The sequence below is a fragment of the Helobdella robusta genome, assembly GCF_000326865.2.
Source record: "Helobdella robusta unplaced genomic scaffold HELROscaffold_3, whole genome shotgun sequence".
Classification (NCBI taxonomy): domain Eukaryota; kingdom Metazoa; phylum Annelida; class Clitellata; order Rhynchobdellida; family Glossiphoniidae; genus Helobdella; species Helobdella robusta.
This window is the reverse complement of record NW_008704501.1, coordinates 4167403-4189063: the sequence shown is the minus strand read 5'-3', so window position 1 is coordinate 4189063 and position 21661 is coordinate 4167403. Positions and strand designations below refer to the sequence as shown.

At 31.5% G+C, this 21661-nt stretch overlaps 5 protein-coding genes across 5 annotated transcripts in view; 1 reads left to right on the top strand and 4 right to left on the bottom strand.

Moving 5' to 3' along the window:
• HELRODRAFT_130121 (hypothetical protein) overlaps positions 1 to 3172 on the top strand; it is a gene marked incomplete at both ends in the record, with an annotated part of 5600 nt that extends 2428 nt beyond the window's left edge. The window contains one exon of the mRNA XM_009021340.1: positions 3036 to 3172. Within this exon, the coding sequence (XP_009019588.1) occupies positions 3036 to 3172 (137 nt within the window). The remainder of the gene's footprint in view (positions 1 to 3035) is intronic.
• A 1043-nt stretch (positions 3173 to 4215) lies between these two features.
• HELRODRAFT_161417 (hypothetical protein) lies at positions 4216 to 5823 on the bottom strand (the record flags this gene model as incomplete). Its single annotated transcript, XM_009021339.1, has 4 exons — positions 4216 to 4343; positions 5109 to 5213; positions 5276 to 5339; positions 5713 to 5823. 4 exons carry the CDS (start codon positions 5821 to 5823, stop codon positions 4216 to 4218), a joined length of 408 nt encoding a protein of 135 aa, XP_009019587.1.
• Positions 5824 to 9701: 3878 nt separating this feature from the next.
• HELRODRAFT_154098 (hypothetical protein) lies at positions 9702 to 15823 on the bottom strand (the record flags this gene model as incomplete). The annotated part of the gene is made up of 16 exons (XM_009021338.1): positions 9702 to 9969; positions 10264 to 10381; positions 10666 to 10748; positions 10959 to 11080; positions 11232 to 11316; positions 11543 to 11586; positions 11847 to 11967; positions 12152 to 12302; positions 12489 to 12652; positions 13112 to 13179; positions 13422 to 13491; positions 13868 to 13920; positions 14416 to 14591; positions 14845 to 14896; positions 15128 to 15391; positions 15637 to 15823. Coding segments are annotated over 16 exons (1818 nt in total), but the record flags the coding sequence as incomplete, so codon positions are not given.
• A 616-nt stretch (positions 15824 to 16439) lies between these two features.
• Positions 16440 to 19419, bottom strand: HELRODRAFT_188611 (hypothetical protein; the record flags this gene model as incomplete). Its single annotated transcript, XM_009021337.1, has 7 exons — positions 16440 to 16591; positions 16918 to 17069; positions 17142 to 17215; positions 18037 to 18195; positions 18293 to 18829; positions 18940 to 19145; positions 19280 to 19419. 7 exons carry the CDS (start codon positions 19417 to 19419, stop codon positions 16558 to 16560), a joined length of 1302 nt encoding a protein of 433 aa, XP_009019585.1. The 3' UTR covers positions 16440 to 16557.
• Positions 19420 to 20845: 1426 nt separating this feature from the next.
• HELRODRAFT_188610 (hypothetical protein) overlaps positions 20846 to 21661 on the bottom strand; it is a gene marked incomplete at both ends in the record, with an annotated part of 4679 nt that continues 3863 nt past the window's right edge. The window contains one exon of the mRNA XM_009021336.1: positions 20846 to 20976. Within this exon, the coding sequence (XP_009019584.1) occupies positions 20846 to 20976 (131 nt within the window). The remainder of the gene's footprint in view (positions 20977 to 21661) is intronic.

Here is a 21661-nt window from a genome sequence, read left to right as displayed (position 1 = left end):
ACCCTCACACTTGATCACACGTCAGTACCCGAGACAACAGCTGGTGTCACTAAAAGTGATGAAAACATGAACAATTTCACACAAAAAAAGACTAGCAACAAATACAGCAACAATAACAACACTAACAACAAAGATAATAGCACTAAGAATAAAAATAACAACATTAACAAGATTAACAGCAAAAACAACAATTATAACAGTAATTACAATAACAACAGAAGGAAAAAACTAGAAGGAAAAAACAAAAACGAAGAAGAGTGGCGGCGAAGAAGACCAGGCTACAAAACAGGAAGAAGTAAGTAGGAAGGGCAGCAAACGCGTACTTAGACACCTTTTTTCGCGGTACTCTCAGACGGGAAAATATGGATCTCATATCCATAAAACGTAACTGTAGTATCTTTCTATACGAATAACAATAACGATATTAATACTTTATTAATAATACTTTTTTTTGTAAATAATACATTTTCTGAAGTGTTTATAATAATAATTAATTAGCACTTATTTACGCGGAGTAGATTTTAGGCTTTTTAAGTTAGTGATACGGTGACATTTTTTACATGGATCATTTTATTCAATAAAAAATGTCACAAATAACTAAAATAATATTTGTATATAACATTGTTGGTTGAACAGGTAAAAGAGAGCCGTAAGTTAAAAGACTTGAATTAAGCAAAATTGAAAAAGTGTTTTTAAAGGTCAATAAAAGATTAGTGTTTTTACCGCATGTCCAAATATGCACCAAAGCGCAAGGAATGTTACTAATGTCAATTATATATATATATCATCTTACTCGTAGAATACACACAATGCCGAATAGTTAAAAAGAAATTAAAACAAAAGATATATCGCAGAAATATTAAATAATGATCTGACGCGCCGTCAAACAAGACGGGAAAAAACAATAAATATAAATAAATTGTCTGATGTTTGTTTATGTTGTATCTAGTCGAGAGAGACAAACCTTGCTTAAGCAAAATTTAATTTAAATTGAATAAAAAAGAGCTTTACTTAACTTTTAATTTGATCTGATAATAGTTGAAAATCTTTAACCTCCAAATGGATTTTAGAAAATCCTATTCGCAAAAGGTTTCTCAACTAAATCCGAAAACCAGAAACTTCCAGAAAAACGAAAAATCGCTAGCTTCATTGCTACATTTGCGGGAAAAATTGAATAAGCAGAGGTTAGATTTCATCGCCAAGGTTACCATCAACGTCAGTGGGCTGCGGTTCGAAACCCGACTGACCACCTTGGAACGCTTTCCGAATACTTTGCTGGAAAATAAAGAAAAACGAATGGAATATTATGATCCATTAAATAAAGAATATTTTTTTGATCGGAATCGCCCAAGCTTCGACGCCATTTTGTATTACTATCAGAGCGGCGGTTGCTTGCACCGGCCTAGCTACGTACCGGAAGAAGTTTTCGCCGAAGAAATACGCTTTTATGAATTAGACGACCAAGTGCTACAAAAATACTTCCAAGTTTGTTGGATAATCAAACTTTTGTGTGTGTATGTGTGTTTTTGTGAGTGGGTGTCTGTTTGTATGTGTGTGTTATATATGTATATACATTCATTCTGCAGCAAGAAGGATATAACCCTCCAATGGATGTGATATTACCCAAAAGCAATTTTAAAAAAATGGTGCTCTCTTTTTTTGCTTAATATCCAAATTGTTCATATGTGTGAACAATAACAGAAGACGACAATTCATAAAACCATCATTTAGATGTGGATATTATTGGAATACAACGAAAGTTCGGACGCAGCACGATTGTTAAATTTGTTCTTGGCAGTTGTCACACTTGTGTCCGTGGTTAACTTTTGTGCCGAAACGATTCCAAATTCGAAAGTATTCAAATTACCCAAATATTTAGAGTAAGGGTTCTTTTTTTCTCTAATATTTAAAAAATGAAGAACTCAATGCCACTACATATGTCGTAGGCAGTATTAAGCCGGCATATCACAACGAATGTTATTCAAGCATTCCTAAGTGAAACGTTAATTTGTCACAATACCATGATTATAAACACGCTATTCATTGTTCATCCATTGTTGTTCTAAGGAGCCTTTTTTCACCTGATAACATGCCCGATGTTCTAATGATTTTTGAATTATTAATATACATACATCATTGACTTATACATAGGAATTGAAATTGCAAGCACTTGCTTGAACGTTGACCTGGAAGCATTTGAGTCATTATATTCTATTTATCAGCTTTCAAAGATGTCTAGATCTGCTCTTGCACACATATACACAATTTGAAATTATATAATTACACAATGGCGCATCTAGACAAACATGACGGGGGGAGGCCAAGATTTTGAAAAATATTTGACGACTGGAGAGGGAATATTTTCCGAAAAAGTTGACGACTCCCATCCCCCACTCTTACATCTGCCACTCTATTCAGTAAAAATTTAAATAATAATTGAACTGATGTTTAACATCACAGGACAGGCAACTCCACAAACGGAACATTTCCTCACGGCCTCGAATATAAAGTAGAACCAGTTTCAGAAACATTCTTCTGGGTGGAACTTGCGTGTTTATTTATTTTTACAAATGAATTGACACTAAGATTTGTTTGCTGTCCAAATATTTTCACATTCATGAAGGACTATATCGTCATCATTGACTTCCTCAGCATCCTTCCGCAACTGGCTCTCGCCATCAAATATTTTGATCATAAATCAGCGCGGTTTTTTAAGTTTCTTAAAACTATTAGTGTACTCAAAATGTATCGATATTCAAAAAGTTAGACTTTTGTAGCGATAGAATTTTCATAAAATGATACAAATTATTTCTCATAATTCTGTGAAACAGGTCTGAGAGTTATATTTCAAACAATTAGAGCAAGTACGATGGAGATAAATACAATAATTTTTACCATCGTCATCTGCGTTGGATTGTTTTCATGGGCCATGTACGTTGTCGAGACAAACACAAAGAATGCTAAAATCGAGAACTTGGTTGAGGCAACCTGGTGGGCAGTGATAACCATTACAACAGTTGGCTATGGCAACGAAGTTCTCCTTGATACGTCTGGTAAACTAATTGGATCCATGTGTGCTGTCGTAGGTGTTCTCATCAACGCCCTTCCTGCACCTCTCATCATTCCAAATTTTAATTATTTTCGCAACTCGCAAACTCAACGGAAAAACAAAGAAGTGTTTTTAGAGCTTCAAACGTTGAAAAATCCAAGTCTATATGACGACGAAATGTTAGCACTCAGCCACCTGAAGGAAGCAACCGTTCAGAACCTTCGACCGCTTGAAGCATATTTACAGATCTAAAATTGAGCTGAATAAAGTTGGAATTTTCCAAGAAAAAATAATCCAATATAAAACGTAAGAAAAAAGATTATTGACTTATCTATTTAGCACTGCTATGTGTATAAATAAAAATTTATCATTTCGAATCAGTCAATTTTTTTGGTCATGTTGTCAAAACGATTATTAAAACAAACCATACTAAATCATTTTGAGTTCACTCTGCGAACTAATTAACAGCTAAGCTTCAGTGTCTTTTGGTGTACATGTACACGTTGTTGCGTAGCCTCAACAACAGATTGATCGAAATTTCAAATTCTTTACTGTTTCCATTTCATTTCAAAATCACCAAATTAGATTTGTTTCGTGAATAAACATTACTTAACTTTTACCGCCATCATGAGTTATCTCAATCAGCCTACTTTATACAAGTGCCCAGGAAGCTGGGAGATTAATATAACCGATATAACCGCCAACAGATCTTTTGGAGTCAGGTCTCTAATAGTGAGTTTATCTATCGCGGTTGCTTCCATCCTTTTATATATTTAATATTCATAATAATTATCCTAGTATATAATTTGTTTTAAGTTATTTTGTAGCATTTTAGTTCGCCCACGACTACAAATAAAATTCAATTATTCATTTTTCCAAAAAAAGTAATTTTTGAACATCTTAAAATTGCTAATAAGAAACTGGTGTCAAAAACGTTATGAGGTGATTTAAGCTAATGAATGAAAGATAAACATTATAATATGCAGTGTGAGTCAATTTCATTGTGTCATGATTCGTAAAAGTAGCAATAATAAATAAAAAAAAACGCATAAACGAACTTTTAATAAAAGAAAAAGCACGCAGACTTAATTTTTAGTTGGAGAAAAAAGATGGACTAGAATATGATATCACATGGCTAATTTAAAAGCAAGCAAATAGCAAAACGGTCAATGGAAGCATAATTTAGATTCATCAAGGGCATAACTGCCTTCATCTTTCTTCTTCAACCTGCAGACGAACAGCAAAATTAGGAGGACTGTGAGGAAGAGGACCACTGATACACATGAGATGACAACTGGGATATAAAAAAAATTTATGTTTTTAATTTCGCAAAAATAAATACAGTCACACATAACACAATAAAATAAAATACAAACATTCCATTTCAACATTTACACAAAATTCCATCAGCATTTGGATATTACAGAATATTTATTACATTAGGCTTGGTGTTGGTGATTTGGTGATTAGTCAAATAGTGTTAAAACTGAAAAAAAATAAATCTACCAACTTGCATAATGTATTGCTTTTTCATAACTAATTCTTGTCTCATAAACTGTAATTTAAAAATAAAGATATAAAATCTATCAAGATTTATTTGTAAATGTAACAATTAAATGGTGTAATGTATTTATATTTATATTTATATATATATATATATATATATATATATATATTTGTATATATACAATACATATATATATAAACATATATAAATATATAATTAAACACACACATACACATATATATATACATATATATATATATGTATATATGTGTGTGTGTGTGTGTGTGTGTGTGTTTATTTATATAAATATATTGATGAAAATCAAAGCATGTTCGGCGTAGTTAACTTCCAATTTAACTTTTCAATTTTTCTAATGGTTGATTGTAAATCATTTTCAAGTTTCTTTAGTTCAAAACTAAGATGATCAATCGTTAGAAAAATCGAAAAGTTAAATTGGAAGTTAACTAATGCTTGTTTTGTTCTCACAAACATTACCTTAGTATTAGAATAATATTATCATTGTTTCACAAAATATATTGATCATAAGTAAACCTTTTTTAGAGTTTTTGATTCTAGTAGAATTCACCATAGATAAAATTTTGTCTAGGTTGTTTTTCCCATAAGTTGAATTAGAGGTAATGCTTTCAAATTCCATGGCTGAAATATTTAAAGAATGATTTCATGTTTGAAACATGTAAAACATAATTGAAACTATATACCATCTCCACTGTTCTCTTCGTCAACATGGTAGAGCTCAGTCCCACAAACAGTTGTTAGCATAGCCTAACATAACAATTCATTAATAAATTAATTATATTAAAAATAATAAATCAATTAATTGAAAAAAATTAATTATATAGAAGAAATTACTACAAAGTGTCATGCCATTAAATTTAATTAGTTTATGAATAACTAACTAATAAATGTAAATATAATATATATACATATAATACATATATAAAAAATACATATAATAAATCTGTGTCATTCTCACAACCTTTGATATTCCATAAATAAAAAAGCAATAAAATAATAATTTTCTGTATAAAACTTAACAGTCACTTCATGTTTGATGTTATAATATCATATCATCATTGTTGACTGTATCAAAATATAAATTAATATTTCATTAATTTAAAAAAATTAGCTTTCTAACTTTAAACACAAGTAAGCAAGCTATAGAAATTGCTGTTAAAAAATTGATACTCTTGGCTTTGCTTTCACACAATTTGTCGAAGTTATACAAATTTAATTTTTGTTGAAACATGGTTGATCCAATTTTAATCATTTATTTGTATTATAGTCATAAATTTGAAAAATATTAAATAATAAATACATATTACATAGTAATAAATTTTAAAATATAAATTATGCACTGCACAACATAAAGTTTAATTAATTATTAAGTACTATATATAAAAGTACTTTAAAGGATAAAATATTATTATTTATCCATTCAGTCAATTTTATTTATTATTTTTTATAAGTTCCAAAGCCAGTTCAAATTAAAAACTTTAAAATTTACATTAGCAAACATTTGATTTCATTTTTTATTTAAATAAAATTAAATATTAAAAATTAAAATTAAATTAAATTAAACAGTATAATATTTAATTTAAACTTCACTTCACTATAACTTTTTCAACTTATATAAATAAAAAAATAATTATTAAATTTGAAAATCAGAATTTGAAAAAAATGTTTTAATTTAATAAATTATTATTTTTATTATTATTATAAAATAAAATATTAATATATTTTATATTATAAATATTAATTTTATTATTTAAAAAAAACTAATTTTAATTTGTTATTCTTCAAACCCCTGGCGATTTGTGTTTATATGTTAATAAAGTCTTTTAAAGTTAATAATTTAATAAATTATAAACACATCGCTATTCACTGATTCGTAATTCCATACCTCTCACATTTATAAAAACGAAGCGACGGTTTTAACTCAGCGACGATTAAGCATATGTAAAAGGCGGATTATGAAAAAACCGATTAAATAATAAATATTTAAAGGTTTAATGAAATGAAAAAAGATTTATTATTGTTTTTTATTTGCTATTTATAACATTTTAACTTTATTCAGATTAAAAATTGCATAAAACAATAAAAAAACTTTATCTTAAAATCGCAATATATTAATATACCAACGATAAGGAGAAAGTTAAAAAATCGCCAAACATTTATTTATGTGTGCATCTAGAAAATATTTGCATCTTCTAATAGACAATTTTATTCCCAAAAATACCATATATAACAAAACTTTCTCCCGTTTTGTGCACATTTTCAAAAATTTGATTGAACGCTTTAACCCTACATTTCCAAATTTGCGTCATCGGTAACAAGAAAGTTAAAAAATCGCCAAAAATCCATTTATGTGTGCATCTGGAAAATATTTGCATTTTCTAATAGACAATTTATAAATTAATATTAAATACCAGGCAATGATTTGATGACTGAAAACCCGGAACTCGTGGCCGCGAGATATGAATCCTTACTCAGACTGTTAGAGAACAAAATCAGACCGCGCCGAATAATCATATTAAGTCTGGTTTATAGAAAAGACGTTCAGAAATGGAAAGTTGATAAACTAAATGCCTCATTGAAACAATTCCAGTCTAACATTGTTCATTTCTGGAAGCTTGACAGAGTGGGAGGAGATAATAATATAGGACCTGACGGCATCCACCTGAATGAACGTAGAATGATGAACTTTAAGAGAAACATCATTTATTCTCTAAAGTGCGCGAAATAAATTTTTAACATTTTTATTTGTAATAAAAAGTTTATAAAAAAGTATGCATTGTTGTTTAATATATCTTTGTATATATATATTATATATGTACCTATATATCCATTTTTTTTATATAAATGTGTTTGTGTGTGTGATATGACTTAATTACTCATTTACTAAAACATTTATAACTTTTTTTATTTATCGTTAAAAAAAATTGCGGTTTCAAAATGTAACAAACAAATGTCATAAACAAGCCCCAATATCGAAGTTGATTGATACACAGGTTGGGGTTGAATGTTAGCATCAAATATCATTACAACGAAAAAGAAAGTTATTAAATATTCACCATAAAGGTTAAAGGCTTCTCTCTCTCTTTTGCGTTTGCTTCAGAGGTTTCAACGACAAACACACAGAGCGTATATGAATACGCGTGCAAACCACGCATCATACACATTGCATATGATAGGCGGGGATCTCTTTGTATTCGAACCCAGTCAATGCAATAGCAAGACCAGGCGCCTTTAACCATTGAGCCATCACGCCATAGTTATGACAAATGAATACTTGGTTTCGTCGTTTTCGTTTTAACTGATTTGAAATAACAGGCCTACTCTTTCGCTATTTTCTGTTCCAAAATAACACTAAAAATTTGTCGATTATGTTGAGCTGTTAACAATGGACAATGGACAATGCCTCCATTTGACAAATTCTGATGTGACGCAGCATCAGAAAAATAAAACTATTGACGAGCAACGTCCTGGATTGAACGTGACGGTCTAATGGTTAAGGTCGCCTGGTGCTGTTTCGCAGTAACCGGGTTCGAATGTGACAAAATTATCCCCGCGTATCACATGCTTCGTGTGTAATGCGTCGTTTAGCACGATGTTCATTTACGATGTTTTGCGCTCTGTTGAATCTTCTGAACTTTGGAAGAGTGTAATTGACGGTCTAATGGTTAAGGTCGCCTGGTGCTGTTTCGCAGTAACCGGGTTCGAATGTGACAAAATTATCCCCACGTATCAATAGTTAAGGTCTAATGGTTAAGGTCGCCTGGTGCTGTTTCGCAGTAACCGGGTTCGAATGTGATAAAATTATCCCCGCGTATCACATGCTTCGTGTGTAATGCGTCGTTTAGCACGATGTTCATTTACGATGTTTTGCGCTCTGTTGAATCTTCTGAACTTTAGAAGAGTGTAATTGACCTTTAACTTTTTTCTGTTTTAATACAGTACATTTTGTAAAGCGGAGTTGGCGGGAAAACAACTAAGGGCAGACTGTAAATGTGTCAAGCGTCATTGTTATTGCGCTATGTTTTGGTTCAAATACTATCTTTCAAAAACTCAAAAATCATCATACAACTTGTGCACATACTTGTGCACATGATTTTATTATATCAATATATAGTCTTCAATACCTCGTTATCGTATTGTTATCGTATCGTTATGTATCGTTTTCAAAATAATAACGAGACACAGATTCTTATGTAACAAAATTAATTTTTAATAATTCCGTGTATTTTCATTAAACGAAAATTTATTAAATCAAACTGTTCAGCCGATTTGACATGATTGAGTCCGCCTGTTAGATACGTTTCATCGTAGCCGAAATCGTATCGTTTCAAAAAAATAACGGGACGCAGATGCTCATATAATAAAATTAAATTTTTAATTATTCCGTGTAATATTATTAAACTAAAATATATTAGTTCAAACTGTTCAGCCAATTTGACAATATTGGTTCCGCCTGTTAGATACACCAAAACCGTCACCAACATTACCTTCGTAAAAACGAATTAGACCAGCGAGACGAAAGATCACACTTTAAAGAAGCAAAAGTGAATTTAGCGACAAGCACCATTTAAATAGCAGTGATTAAAAGTAAATTATTCATTTAAATCAAATGGTTTTAATTTCTATACTACGTATATGGTTTTAATTGGTTGTTCAGGTTCATTTAATCATTTATCAACTATTTCATTTAACATATGTGGTTGTTCAGATGTACGGCGCATGTTAACTTTTTTCAATTCTTGTCACCGCACTTCTCCTGTATGGGACATCCAATCCTGTTCCATCCTATTATTTTAACTAAACCTAACCACCCCTGCTTACTATCTTGTCCTTTAACCTTAATTTTTATTAACGCCATTAGACCAGTCGTCATAACGTCATATGCGGTAAGTCACAGTGACAAAACGTTTTTCAAAATGAAGTCACGCGTTAAAGATTTCAACTATGAAATTTAAATTTTAAACACCAGAATCCGTTTGTTATAAATCAGAATATCTAAATCTGCGCCCAGCGGTTCTTACAATTTGTTGCAGTACGAACAGGTGCCAGGATTTCTTTTTTTAAGATTTGCACAGAAATAAAATACGACAAATTCATTTCATCGATTTTAAATTGATATTGAGAAGAGAACGAAACATTTGTACAATAAATATATAGTGTCACCTGTTGTTTGTCACGTTGCGTTGTTTCAAATTTTTAAATAGTAATAAATAAGATATTTAAAAATATAAAAATACAAATAAATTACTACGAGATTGAAAATAACGTAAATCATTGAAATATTGAAAGTTGAAAATCAGCCGCCAAAACAGATTAATTACATAGCATCAAAATGAAACCTCTGTGATTCTTGATTTCTCTCTGCCTTGTCTTCCTTCTAATTATGGGGGTAAAAAGAAGAAGAAACAAATCAAACGGTGGAATTCAAATAGTACTGACTATTAAAATTTATAAAAAACTAGATAGAAAATGTGAGCACCTATTAAGACCTAACAAATATTTACAAATGAAAAAACAAACACTTTGAAAACGACTCGCTAGGCTAAATATCAATACAATGCTACTATTAATAACAAAAAGAAACCAATCAACTGCTGAGTACATGTCACAAACAAGCCAGGGATACCGACATGCCAATTTTCAAAATCCCATCAACCACACACTCACAAACCTTTTCGACGATCAAAAGAGCGCCGACGAGGAAGACGAGTCCAATGCAAGTAGCTCCGAGAACGGCTGCCGTCGTGTAGATGGCTTTCGACGGCGTCACGAACAACTGCATCGTCCATCTTGAAATTAAAACTTCTTCTTATGATGTTACTATGCTAATTTCCAATTTCAATGTTACTCCAATGAAAATTTTAAATTTGAACATATTTATGACCAATCAATCAGTCAATCAATCAGTCATTCAATCAATCAACAAAATAATTCCATAACCCTTGCACGGAAAAAAACTTCATGGATGCCAAGAATGTAAATAGATGCTTTAAAAGTAATTAACTTAAGTACCTTTCCGTTAAAGTGTTTAACATCTAGATGAAATGAATTAATTACAAAATGGACATCTTACGTGTTAGGCGTGTTTGGCCTGTAAGGGTTGACAAGAAGTTGTGAGTTGGGTATTATCTGAGTCCAGTTCTTCTGTCTGGTTGTCTTCATGATAAATTTTCATTATTTTAACGTTCAGACATACAATTAAATATACCCATTATACGCAATTGAATTTGCGAACCAATTTAAAATTCTTTCAACAGCAGAAGTAACAAATCACTAGTCAACCAAACAAGTTAAGCAACGAACCAAATGCTATGTTAGACAGATAAATATAAAATAAATAAATAAAAGATAAATAGAAAGTCACACCCTATTGAAAATCTGAGGAAGAGTGATAACTACTTCATCAACGAAGTTTGGTGTTTGCCCAAGTCCAAACAAGATGAAAGGTAGTTGCAGAGAGAAGTGAGATGTTTGACTCATCTGACTAGCTATCAAAAAAAGTATGTAAACAATATGATAATCAAAGTTTCATATCATATAATTTTCTTCTAAAGTAAAATATTTAATTTTTGTTATACCAACAAAACAATACAATATAAAGAGGAAACAAAGAAAAGATGATGAACAGACGGGACCAACCGCAACTCCTCTGTTCCTCGCCAAAGGCAGTTGGCTTGGTTGTTCTGTACCAAACTGTCGGACCTACAGTGTTCAACCCGTGTGGCTGGTGAGACAATTGCGCGTCATTTAAGTTATGAATTTGTTTGTTCATAAAGGGCATTCGAAAGAATAAAATAGTCCTAATAGGATATAAAATAAGTATTATAAAAACATTTGTCAGTGATTAAATTATTTTATATAAATCATGAAAAATAACTGAAATACTGCCAGATTATGTGGCATTGAAAGAAATAATTAGCAGAATCTTAGGAGATATATTACAAAGTTACCTTCCTGTCAGCAGTTGGATAAATATCGACTACGCCACTCGTCACTGAAATAAAATGAGGTCGTCGTTGTATATGAATGAAGCAATCACGTGGTACGTGAGTAACGCCATTAGGTTATAACTAGAATAATAATACTTTCAAGTGCTTGCTGTGTGCTGCACTAGCCAGTTATCTTAAAGAATAATCAGTAATGGCGATGCATTTAACTTGCTACAAAATGCTGATGAGGGTGATAAAAGTCGGAGCTAAAAACAAAAAAGATGAAAACTCGGTTGATAAATGAAGATTGTTCAATTACACGAACCGGTAACTTTCATGAAGCATGTGTCAGACGCAATGTTGTTCTTCAGGAGAATGTTGTGGAAAGAAGATGGAGGAAAGGATGAAGGTGAAGAGAAGCATGTCAACAAAGTGTCCAGAGTACCCTGCAGAGGAAAAGCAACTATCATAATCAAAAAGATGTACCTAATTATAATGTTCGGTTAGAGATGAGCAAGGTTAAGAAAAACGAGAAATAGCAAATGGCTGAACTGATACAAAAACACAAAGTGATAAAGAGAAAGTAAAAGAGAGAGAAAGGGAGAGAGAGAGAGAGAGAAAGAAACCCACATCTTCCATGTAATCGAAAAATGCAGCCACATGTACGTTATCTTCAACAGATGGCAAGACACCTTCTTGAACTTGCAAAATCCTCCCGAAGCCAACACACTTGTTGTTCATGTTGCAAGGTAGGTTCTTCAACAGAATCGGAACGTACTTTCTACACAACAATCAAAAAGAAGATGTAAAAAAACATTTCCAAACATTTTGAATTTTTCATAATTATTAACAATGAATATTCATAACTAGCATCACACGTCGTGTAAACCAGATAAGCCACAACGACAGCCATCATCAACATGTGATGCATAGCCACCATACCATCATCATCCTCTTCATCACCAACTTCACTAAGTTCTTCCAGGCGACAGTCAGGACATCTGGATAGCCATCCTGGTCGTAATCACCGATAATCAGGTTGACAGGCAGTTTGTATGTTGATGCAGTGCTCGCTAAAACGTGGTTGTAATCAAATGAGTAGTCGGGTTGTATGTCCACCAGCGTATGCCACTGACCATTTATTTGTTTGCGGTTGTTTGGATATTGTATCACATCGTATCATATCATACCATTATCATACCAGACAATATATATACAATTATAAAATGTGAGAAGGAATCATTGAAAGAGATGACTCTTGTCACAACAAAAACTGCCAATAAAATTTATCTTTCTTTAGTCAGAGCTGAGGAAAAAAAAGAGACAAGAGAGAAATAGAAAGACAGACACAGAAAGAGAAACAGAAAAAGAAAGAGGAAGAAAAAATTGATATTGATATAATTTGATAAAATTTGTATAAAATACAAAATATCACACAATAATCCAGCAGCTAGTGCCTGATTAAATGGGGAAATAAAAAAAAACAAATCAAACATTTTAACAAATTAACCAACGACGATATACAACAAGATACAACAGACGCAATGGCTGAACGACAAACAATGAAACAATATAAAAACGACATCGTACAGTGCCATTGTGGTAAACTTGAATTTGATTCTCAACTGGAATGAGATGATCTATGATTCCATCCTGATCTGTGAATAATTATGTAGCGACCGGATTTACTTTAAGAAAAAAGTTGTAAATAAACTCGTGGGTTTCATATCATTTAGTCGTTTCTAACAACAAAGTTATAGTATAGTGAGTAAAAGAGTAAGATAATTATATACACCAAATAGTAAGAAAGTTAAAAATTTACCAAGTTCAATTCCTAACTTTCATTACCAGTATTTTGAAAAAAAAAATATTTACTATGAAATGAAGTAAGGCAACGTACTTATATCAGCGAATGCTGACTGTCCGACAGGCAGTTTTGTCTTGATGTCGTATGTACTCGCTTCCTCGTACTACGTGTAGAGAAATATCAACACTTACATGTTCAACATTTTATAACAACTACTTCAAGATAAATATTATTTAAATTACCAACACCTTCAAACACTTAATCTTTTATTTTCCACTAACAAATAACTATTATACATCTTAATCCACCACGTAAATTATTAAAAACATTATTGTTACTAGGAGCAATTTTTTTAAATAATTTGAATGATGTTAAGATTAATGTTAATCAGCGAGTATTTTGAAAGAAGCTTAAAATAAAAATTTTGATAACATCAACAATTTTAATGAAACAACAATACAACAACAAAACAACATCAGCTTATAACAAGTGCATCTTTAGAATGCAATAAAAATAAGCATAAGAAAGGTCTTACTAACGTTGCCGTCAGTGAAGATGGTGAACGTGTTGTCAGACGTTGTCAGAAATAAATCTGTAGACGCGTTGGATTAAATGTATAAGCATTGCTAATGTACGAGCCGACAGGCACTGATCTATATTTGTACCTCTTTCTTTCATAATCATTGTTTTTTGAATTTGCACACCGCACATACACACACGCACACACACTACACGCACGCACATACGCACGCACACACCGTGACTTTAATCACTTATTATTTTTATTACGCTATCTTTCAGGAACAATACATTAATGACAATAACCAAAGAACAATCAACAAAGTTAACAATACAAGCATTGAATAGTATTATTAGTAAAGCAAATACTAAATAGTGGCCATATCAAACTATTTATATGTTGTACAATTATTAAAGCCTAAATTAAATAACTATAAAAAATTTATGATAAATTATGTAAATGATTTAAAAACAGAAAATTGCATCATAACATTAATAAAACATGTTAAATACGCTGAAAAATTTACTATGAACTATACAAATAATTAAAAACCAAAGAATGACTGACCCGTATTGAATGAGGACCTGAGTTGAATGAATGCAGATGAATGTGGGTGATGGAGATCAAACTTTTTCAAGAATGTCACTGGATTGAAAAGTTGGTTTTTGTACTCAGCTATCCAAACTGTGGCATTGTTCTCGTGGTTCACCATCATAATGTCAGGCAGCATGTCACAGTTGTAACTGTGAAGAATTTTTTTACCTTTTAAAAGAAAGCAAATGCAGAAAATGGTATTTGTGAGGCATTAAACAAGAAAAAAAATTATTAAAAAAAAAACTAAATAAATAATAAAAATTTAAAACAAATTTTAAGAAATAATTAAATAAAAATAAAGTTCATAAAAAGATGGACATTATTGAAATTATATGGTTAGGGTGAAAATGAAATAAAACCAAATGATAAATAATTAATTTAGTAATTTAATACTGTACAAACTCAAATATAATTGGCTCATCTTTGTATGTTCCATCCAACTTAGAGGTGTGGTCTGAAAGTAAAAATATTTCAATAGGTTAAAAATTACTATTCATGTCAACATGAATACTTTACAACAGATTGTATAAATTCATAATAATCATTTGTAATTTTATTCACCCGGTGATGATAAGTGAATAAAGTCACAGTCATTTTAATCATCAGACAATAGCAGAAAATTAAGTGTGACAATGATGATGATGAAAATAAAAAAAGTAGTGATGAAAAAACAAAAACAACTTACTTAAACCAATATTTGATCCCCAATGAACTTGAACAGTGTATGATAAATTACTGTTGTTGTTGTTAGCTTTCATGTTACACTTACTGACCAGAATATCTTGATGGCCATCACCATTGAAGTCGGCCACTGCAATCCCACTTATAAAATCATCTGCTTCTTTTCCAGCTCCTGCTGTTGTTGCTGATGTATCTGCCTGGTTGACTATCAATGTTTCCCGTTTGAAGTCTCCATCTTTGCTTGCAAGCCAGATGTCAACATTTTGACCTGTCAACATTTCATTATTTAATTTCACATTTTTTTTATCTTAGTCTTTACTTTTTAACACATTTTGATTTTTTAACGATTTAATTTAATTTAATTAATTAATTAATATACTAAACTAAACAGCATAAACATAAAAAATCTTTTTACATTGTACAGCGAAACAGCAAGCCCAGTAAAACGGAAATTTTAAATTAAAATTTTATTAAAAGATATTCAACTATTTTAAATTTAAAAACTGAGCCAACCGGAATTTGATATGGCAAAGACGTCAACGTTTTTATCGGCGTTGTAATCAGCGAACCCAGCAATGATGCCGTCGAAGCTGGCGTTGAACTGGTAGTACAGAACGTACGTGTCGTCCGTCAGACATGAAGGAATCAAACAAAAAATTAAACAAGAAAATGAAAGCAAACAAAATTCTTCACGATGACACATTTCGGATTAATGTTGTTTACAAAAACATGGCAAAACATTTAAAAAATAACTTAGGTTACGGGCTCTTAGTATACGTAAATTCATAATGTCAATGTTTATAACGGAGAGATTACGATAGTTCAATTTTTGGTACTGAAACTCCCTGGTTACTACATCAAACAATGTCTGAACTCTTCCATTCATTCATGCCAAAACTTTAAAAATTATTTAGGATATATTTTTAGTTTTTTTTACATTTTCACAAGTTTTAAGACTTCTTTCAAAAACGTTTTTTGTTGTCAAAGTTTCTCCTCACACGTTTCTCAACTCCCATGATTCTACAATTTTTTTCATAAATCTCTTAATTTATTATTTTGGCAAATTGTTTGAACTTACTAATTTCTTAGCTCCTCTCACAAATTTTCTTTTCTGAAATTCTCAACCTTTCTAAAACAATTCTTCAATCTCTCCTGTGTACAGCCTGCTATTTTTATACATTCCATATTTCTAACCAAGCTTCACACCTTTTCTACTTAGCAAATTGCAACAAAATTATATCTTGATGGAAAATTAATAAATAACGAAACATTTTTACGTAACTTTTTATTTAAAATAACGTAAAATAAACATTGTATTTAAAAATCATCAGTTAAAGTTTAGACATAATACATTTTTCTCCGTTTCCGTTAAAAAATCAAATATGAATCGTATAAATTAAAAACAACTTTACACATGTTGAGTTTTTGTGTGCGTCAGTGTGGTAACGTCAGGCTGTATCTTTTTAACCTAAAAAATGAAGTTTTAAAATGTTGATTTAAAAATCTAACAAAATTAACATTAAAAAATATTATCGTAAGAAGTGCATCTACAGACATTTGGTCAACACTGAAGCAATCAGTTGTTCGATAAACAGGATAATATGAAAGGTGTGTAATGTTATAATGTAGATAAGCTAATCCCCACATAGAAATATCAGCCCAAGTGCTGATTTGGCTCAGGTCTCTTGTGGCGATGATATATTACATATATTATATCACATCGGAATGGTACAATGAATACATCTCTTAATTCAATTGATAAGATAATGACTAAATTTGAAAAATAGAATATACTTGGATAGTAATTTTTCATCTTTTTTAGAATGTTTATGTTCATCATTGTGACGATGAGCGTCTTCGTCACTGTCACTATCGTCATCGTCACTGCTTTGGTCTCTTTTATGATTTTTCTTTTTAGACTTTTTTGATTTCTTATGCTTTTTGTGCTGAGATGCAAAAAAATATTTAATTGGTGAATGAAGTTTTTGAAACAAACCATTCAACAGAAATTATATTACCTTGTCTGACGATTTGTGTTTTCTGCTCTTCTTGTGTTTTGCCGGATCGTGTGAATCTTTTTCTTTCTTGTCAGCTTCATAAAATTTTTCATCGTCAAATGAATAAAAATGTATCTATAATGAGTTGTACAAAATAATATCCATGAAAAAGGCAGAACAGAGACTTTAAACTTTTTCGAGCAAACGTTTGTCCTTAATAAACAGATGCTAATACATTACGCAATGAACAAACGCAAGTAAACACATGCGAGTCTTATTTGAATTCTGAAAGCACAGATCAGCAAATTTTAGCAACAGAACGTGTGAATCTACTAAACTCATATTACCGAACAATCATCTTTCACAAAACTAACTTAATAAATTTTATCCTATGAACATTGACACAGAAAAGCGTCTACGTCATTACATTATCACCCACGATCAATATTTACAAATTATCCTTTATAAAATATAGTGAATAGACGTCGAAATTGCTCTTTCCTCTAATAAAATGTACGTACAGCGGAAGAACAGGATATAGCAGCTCCAGTCTAAAACTAGCTATTTCCTACTGGTGTTGTCCTATCGTAATCCTCCCATTATAAAACTTAACTCGATGCACAACCAGCAATGTCGTCAATCATCAATCATAATTGGTGTAGTGAGATCCCAAGCGGAATAAGCTCGAGTTATAGGCGAGAATTGAAATATAGAACCTAATGACGCAAACCCGCCTAGGTTAATCAACCACCAGATTAAACACTACATTTCAATTCCTACGTTTAATTCAACGGCAACACGTCGAATGATGTACAATAAATTGTCTTTAATAATTGCTAAGTTGATACCAAAATTATTTATAGTTAAAAACAAATAATAATTAATAAAATTTATTGCGAAACAAATCAGTGCTAACGAGGTTTGAAGAAATGCCTCTGGGGATGTAGAGTTGCTTGGAAACTTGAGAAGGTCGTTGAAATGATGGAACCAGGTCGTACTGTTGACTCATTCTTTGGAGTTTTGCCATCATTCTCCGCTGATGCTATGCAATCATCAGGGACGTTTAACACTGCACCTATTGGTGAAAATATTGCATTAATGATACCATCACATCCTAATACTGCTGGGCATATATTCTATATAGTAATTAATATTATAGTATTATATATTACCAGAAGTAGTAGAATTCTGGTCCAGGTTAGAGCTATTGAATGAGATATAGTTGTCAGATGTTGGTGATGATTTGTTTGTTGCATCGACATCAACTTTATCAGTGTCGTCGTAGGTCTCTTCGTCGTTTCCATTCCCAACTTCATCCTCGTCGTCATCATCATCCTCAAAAATCGCTTTGAACAGATCAATGCTCGGCCTCTTAGGCTCCACATTCTCACCACTAGCATTATCCACACCACCACCAGCATCATCATCATCGCGATCGTTACTGCCGCCACAAGCTATATCAGTTGCTTTTGTTGACGTGGCTGCAGTCGCTACTATTGACGTTGTTGTTATTGTTGAAGTAGCTAGTGTTGTTGCGCTTTTAATTTCAAGTGGTTGTTGATTTCGAGACATAACATCATCAGCCGGTATCAGATGTATGTTGGAAACTGCAGCTTCTGATGATGATGATGATTGAGGTACCCTTAAATCCACTTTTGATAGAATAGCTAGAGGCTTTGTGGCTTGGGTAGGTGGTTTCCTATTAAAATCTGCAAATAGTTTTACGATTTGTACTCGGGTTTCACCATATATATGAATGACGAAACGAAAAATGTAAACAAAAATTAATTAAGAGATACAAAATGAAATATTTTCAAACCAGCATCAACGGCTTTACTATTTAAAGACTGTTCAACGTCATTATCATTTTTAATGACATCGCCCGAAGTTGTAAAATTGTGCTGCAAGAAATTAAAAATGGAGTGCTTGGCCTTTTTCGACACTGGCAATCCAACAATAACTGAGCTGTAATTGAAATGGAAAACCATTGTAATTGATGCAATATTTCCTCTATTAATATGTCTTCTGGAATAATTGTAAATTTTGAATTGGTTAAATAAAAAATTTATAAAATTTCACACAAAACGCACACACACATTTTTTCTACATCCAACATTTATTCACAAGTCGGTATCAATCCGAATCAAGAAGAGACCAACTCAGGATAGGGATCTTCAACATTGAATCTGACACAGAGCAACTTAGCAGGATGCCACAATGTGCATTCCCTGGTCAGTCGACCAAACATCTTCTTCACAACAGCCGCCTCCTTGTCACTCAGCTGCTGCAATGTTGTCATCATTGTAGTTAAAGTAGTGTAGTTAGTTGTGTACGTATATATGTATATAATTGTAAGTATGTACCTTAGAAATAAAAGCTGAAGACAATAAAAAATTCCTAATGGAAATGTTGACGTAAACAACAACGTTATTAAGAGCTCAACAACACTCAACCAAACGCCGCACCTTTAAACCTTTAAAACTAACAAGGAGAACACCATCGAAAAAAACGAATTAATAAAATGTGACCTAATATAACCAAATAACCTAACCTAAATATGTATATATTAATTACATCTTTTAAAGATCAGGATTGCTTACAATCTTGTTCAAATTTACTAGTGATTTGTTACTATATTAAATGTATTAACTGGAAGTAAAGAATTGCAGTTTTGGGGTGATTGACATGAATGGTTCCTGTTAATATGCGGGTAATATGGTTTTACAATTTAATATATATACACATGCATACACAAATTACAATCAATTCTTTGCGTGAGTTTTATGTACTTTTTACAACTCTCCTTATTATTCCATCAGAGACACCCCTCAACAACAACAAGCACATAGTGTATGCAACAAGTGAATCAACACATCACACACATCGCATGTGATAGGCAGAAATCTTCCTACATTCGAATCCGGTCACTACAACAGCCGTACCACGTACCTATACCACTACACTACTGTCTTGCCAATTCAAACCATTCCTTACCACTTCACAAAACATAAGTCAGGTCACACCTGGAATAGTCAGTAGTGTATTTGGAGACAGTGGACTGCAGAAGAAATTAAAGATAAAGAGATGATTGCAATGATTGGAAGGCATATATATATATATATATATATACATATATATATATATATATATTTATACAATATATTGTAAAATTGTAAAAATTATGGTCTATTACCAGCATATATATATATATATATATATATATATATATATATATATATATATATATATAGGCCTATAATAATGTGTGATAATGTAGATAGTTATGTAGAGTCAGATGGCAGTACATATTCAGTAAAATAAATCTGGAATATGAATAAGAGCTAATGGAATGTATAGCACACGACAAAGTTCAAATATCAAATCAAATCAAATCAAATCACTTTTATTCAATCAAACAAAACAAAAGCATGAATGATTCGGAGACCAAAAAAAGAAAATTAATTCTTGTGGGCTCGGCCACCGTGCAGTTCAAAATTGCTTCTCAATGATAAAATAAAATTGTCAATAGGAGAAAATGTATCAATGTTAATGAAATATGTACACACTTATATACATATATATACATATACATTATTATCCTTGAAAAACAGAACTTTTCGTAATTAAAAAATTTTTCAGTTTATTTTTAAAAAGATGCAAAGTGTTACAATCTTTAATTTCTTGTGGAATCGTCTCCCATATTCCTGGGCCGGTGTGTTTCAAACTCATGCAGAGTACTTTAATTCTGGCTGGTGGGGCATAGAAAAGTGGCGTGTGGCGTGTAGTTCTTGCTTGAATGGAAGTTCCAAAAGTGAAAAAGTTTCTAAAAAATGCCGGCAATTGCTGACGTAGAAATCTAAAAATGAATGTTGCAACGTGGTAGATGAACAAGTTTTTGATGTTGAGTATTTTCATCTCGAGATAATATTCACTTGTGTGACAATGAGGATGAAGATTTTTAAATATTCTGATGAATCGGTTTTGGCATTTTGTTAACTGTTTTAGATGAATGTCAGGACTGTTTCCCCAAATTACGTTGCAGTAGATGAGATGAGGAAAGATTAACGAATAATACAGGTCAATTAGAGTAGGTTTATTTAATTTATTTTTAATTTTGCTTATAACTCCTAGGGTTTTGCATATTCTTTTAGACATAGTATCTATGTGAATATCCCAAGAAAGATTGTCCTTGATTGTTACTCCAAGGAATTTTGTGCTGGTTGAGCGAGGAATAGAAATATTGTTCATTTTTATGTCTAGGTTAGGTATAATATTTGTTAAAATTTTCGGACCAAAAATAATGTAATTACATTTAGAATAATTTACTATTAATTTATTTTTGATAAACCAGGTTGATATATTTTGAAGACTGTTATTGATGTATTCTACTTCTTTCAATGGGTCTTTAGTTGGGAAGAAGATGTTAGTGTCATCTGCATATAAAAGGTGATTTGCATCAGTTGCATGTTGAAAATCGTTCATGAAGATTATGAATAGAAGAGGACCTAAAATTGATCCTTGTGGCACGCCTGATCTTACGT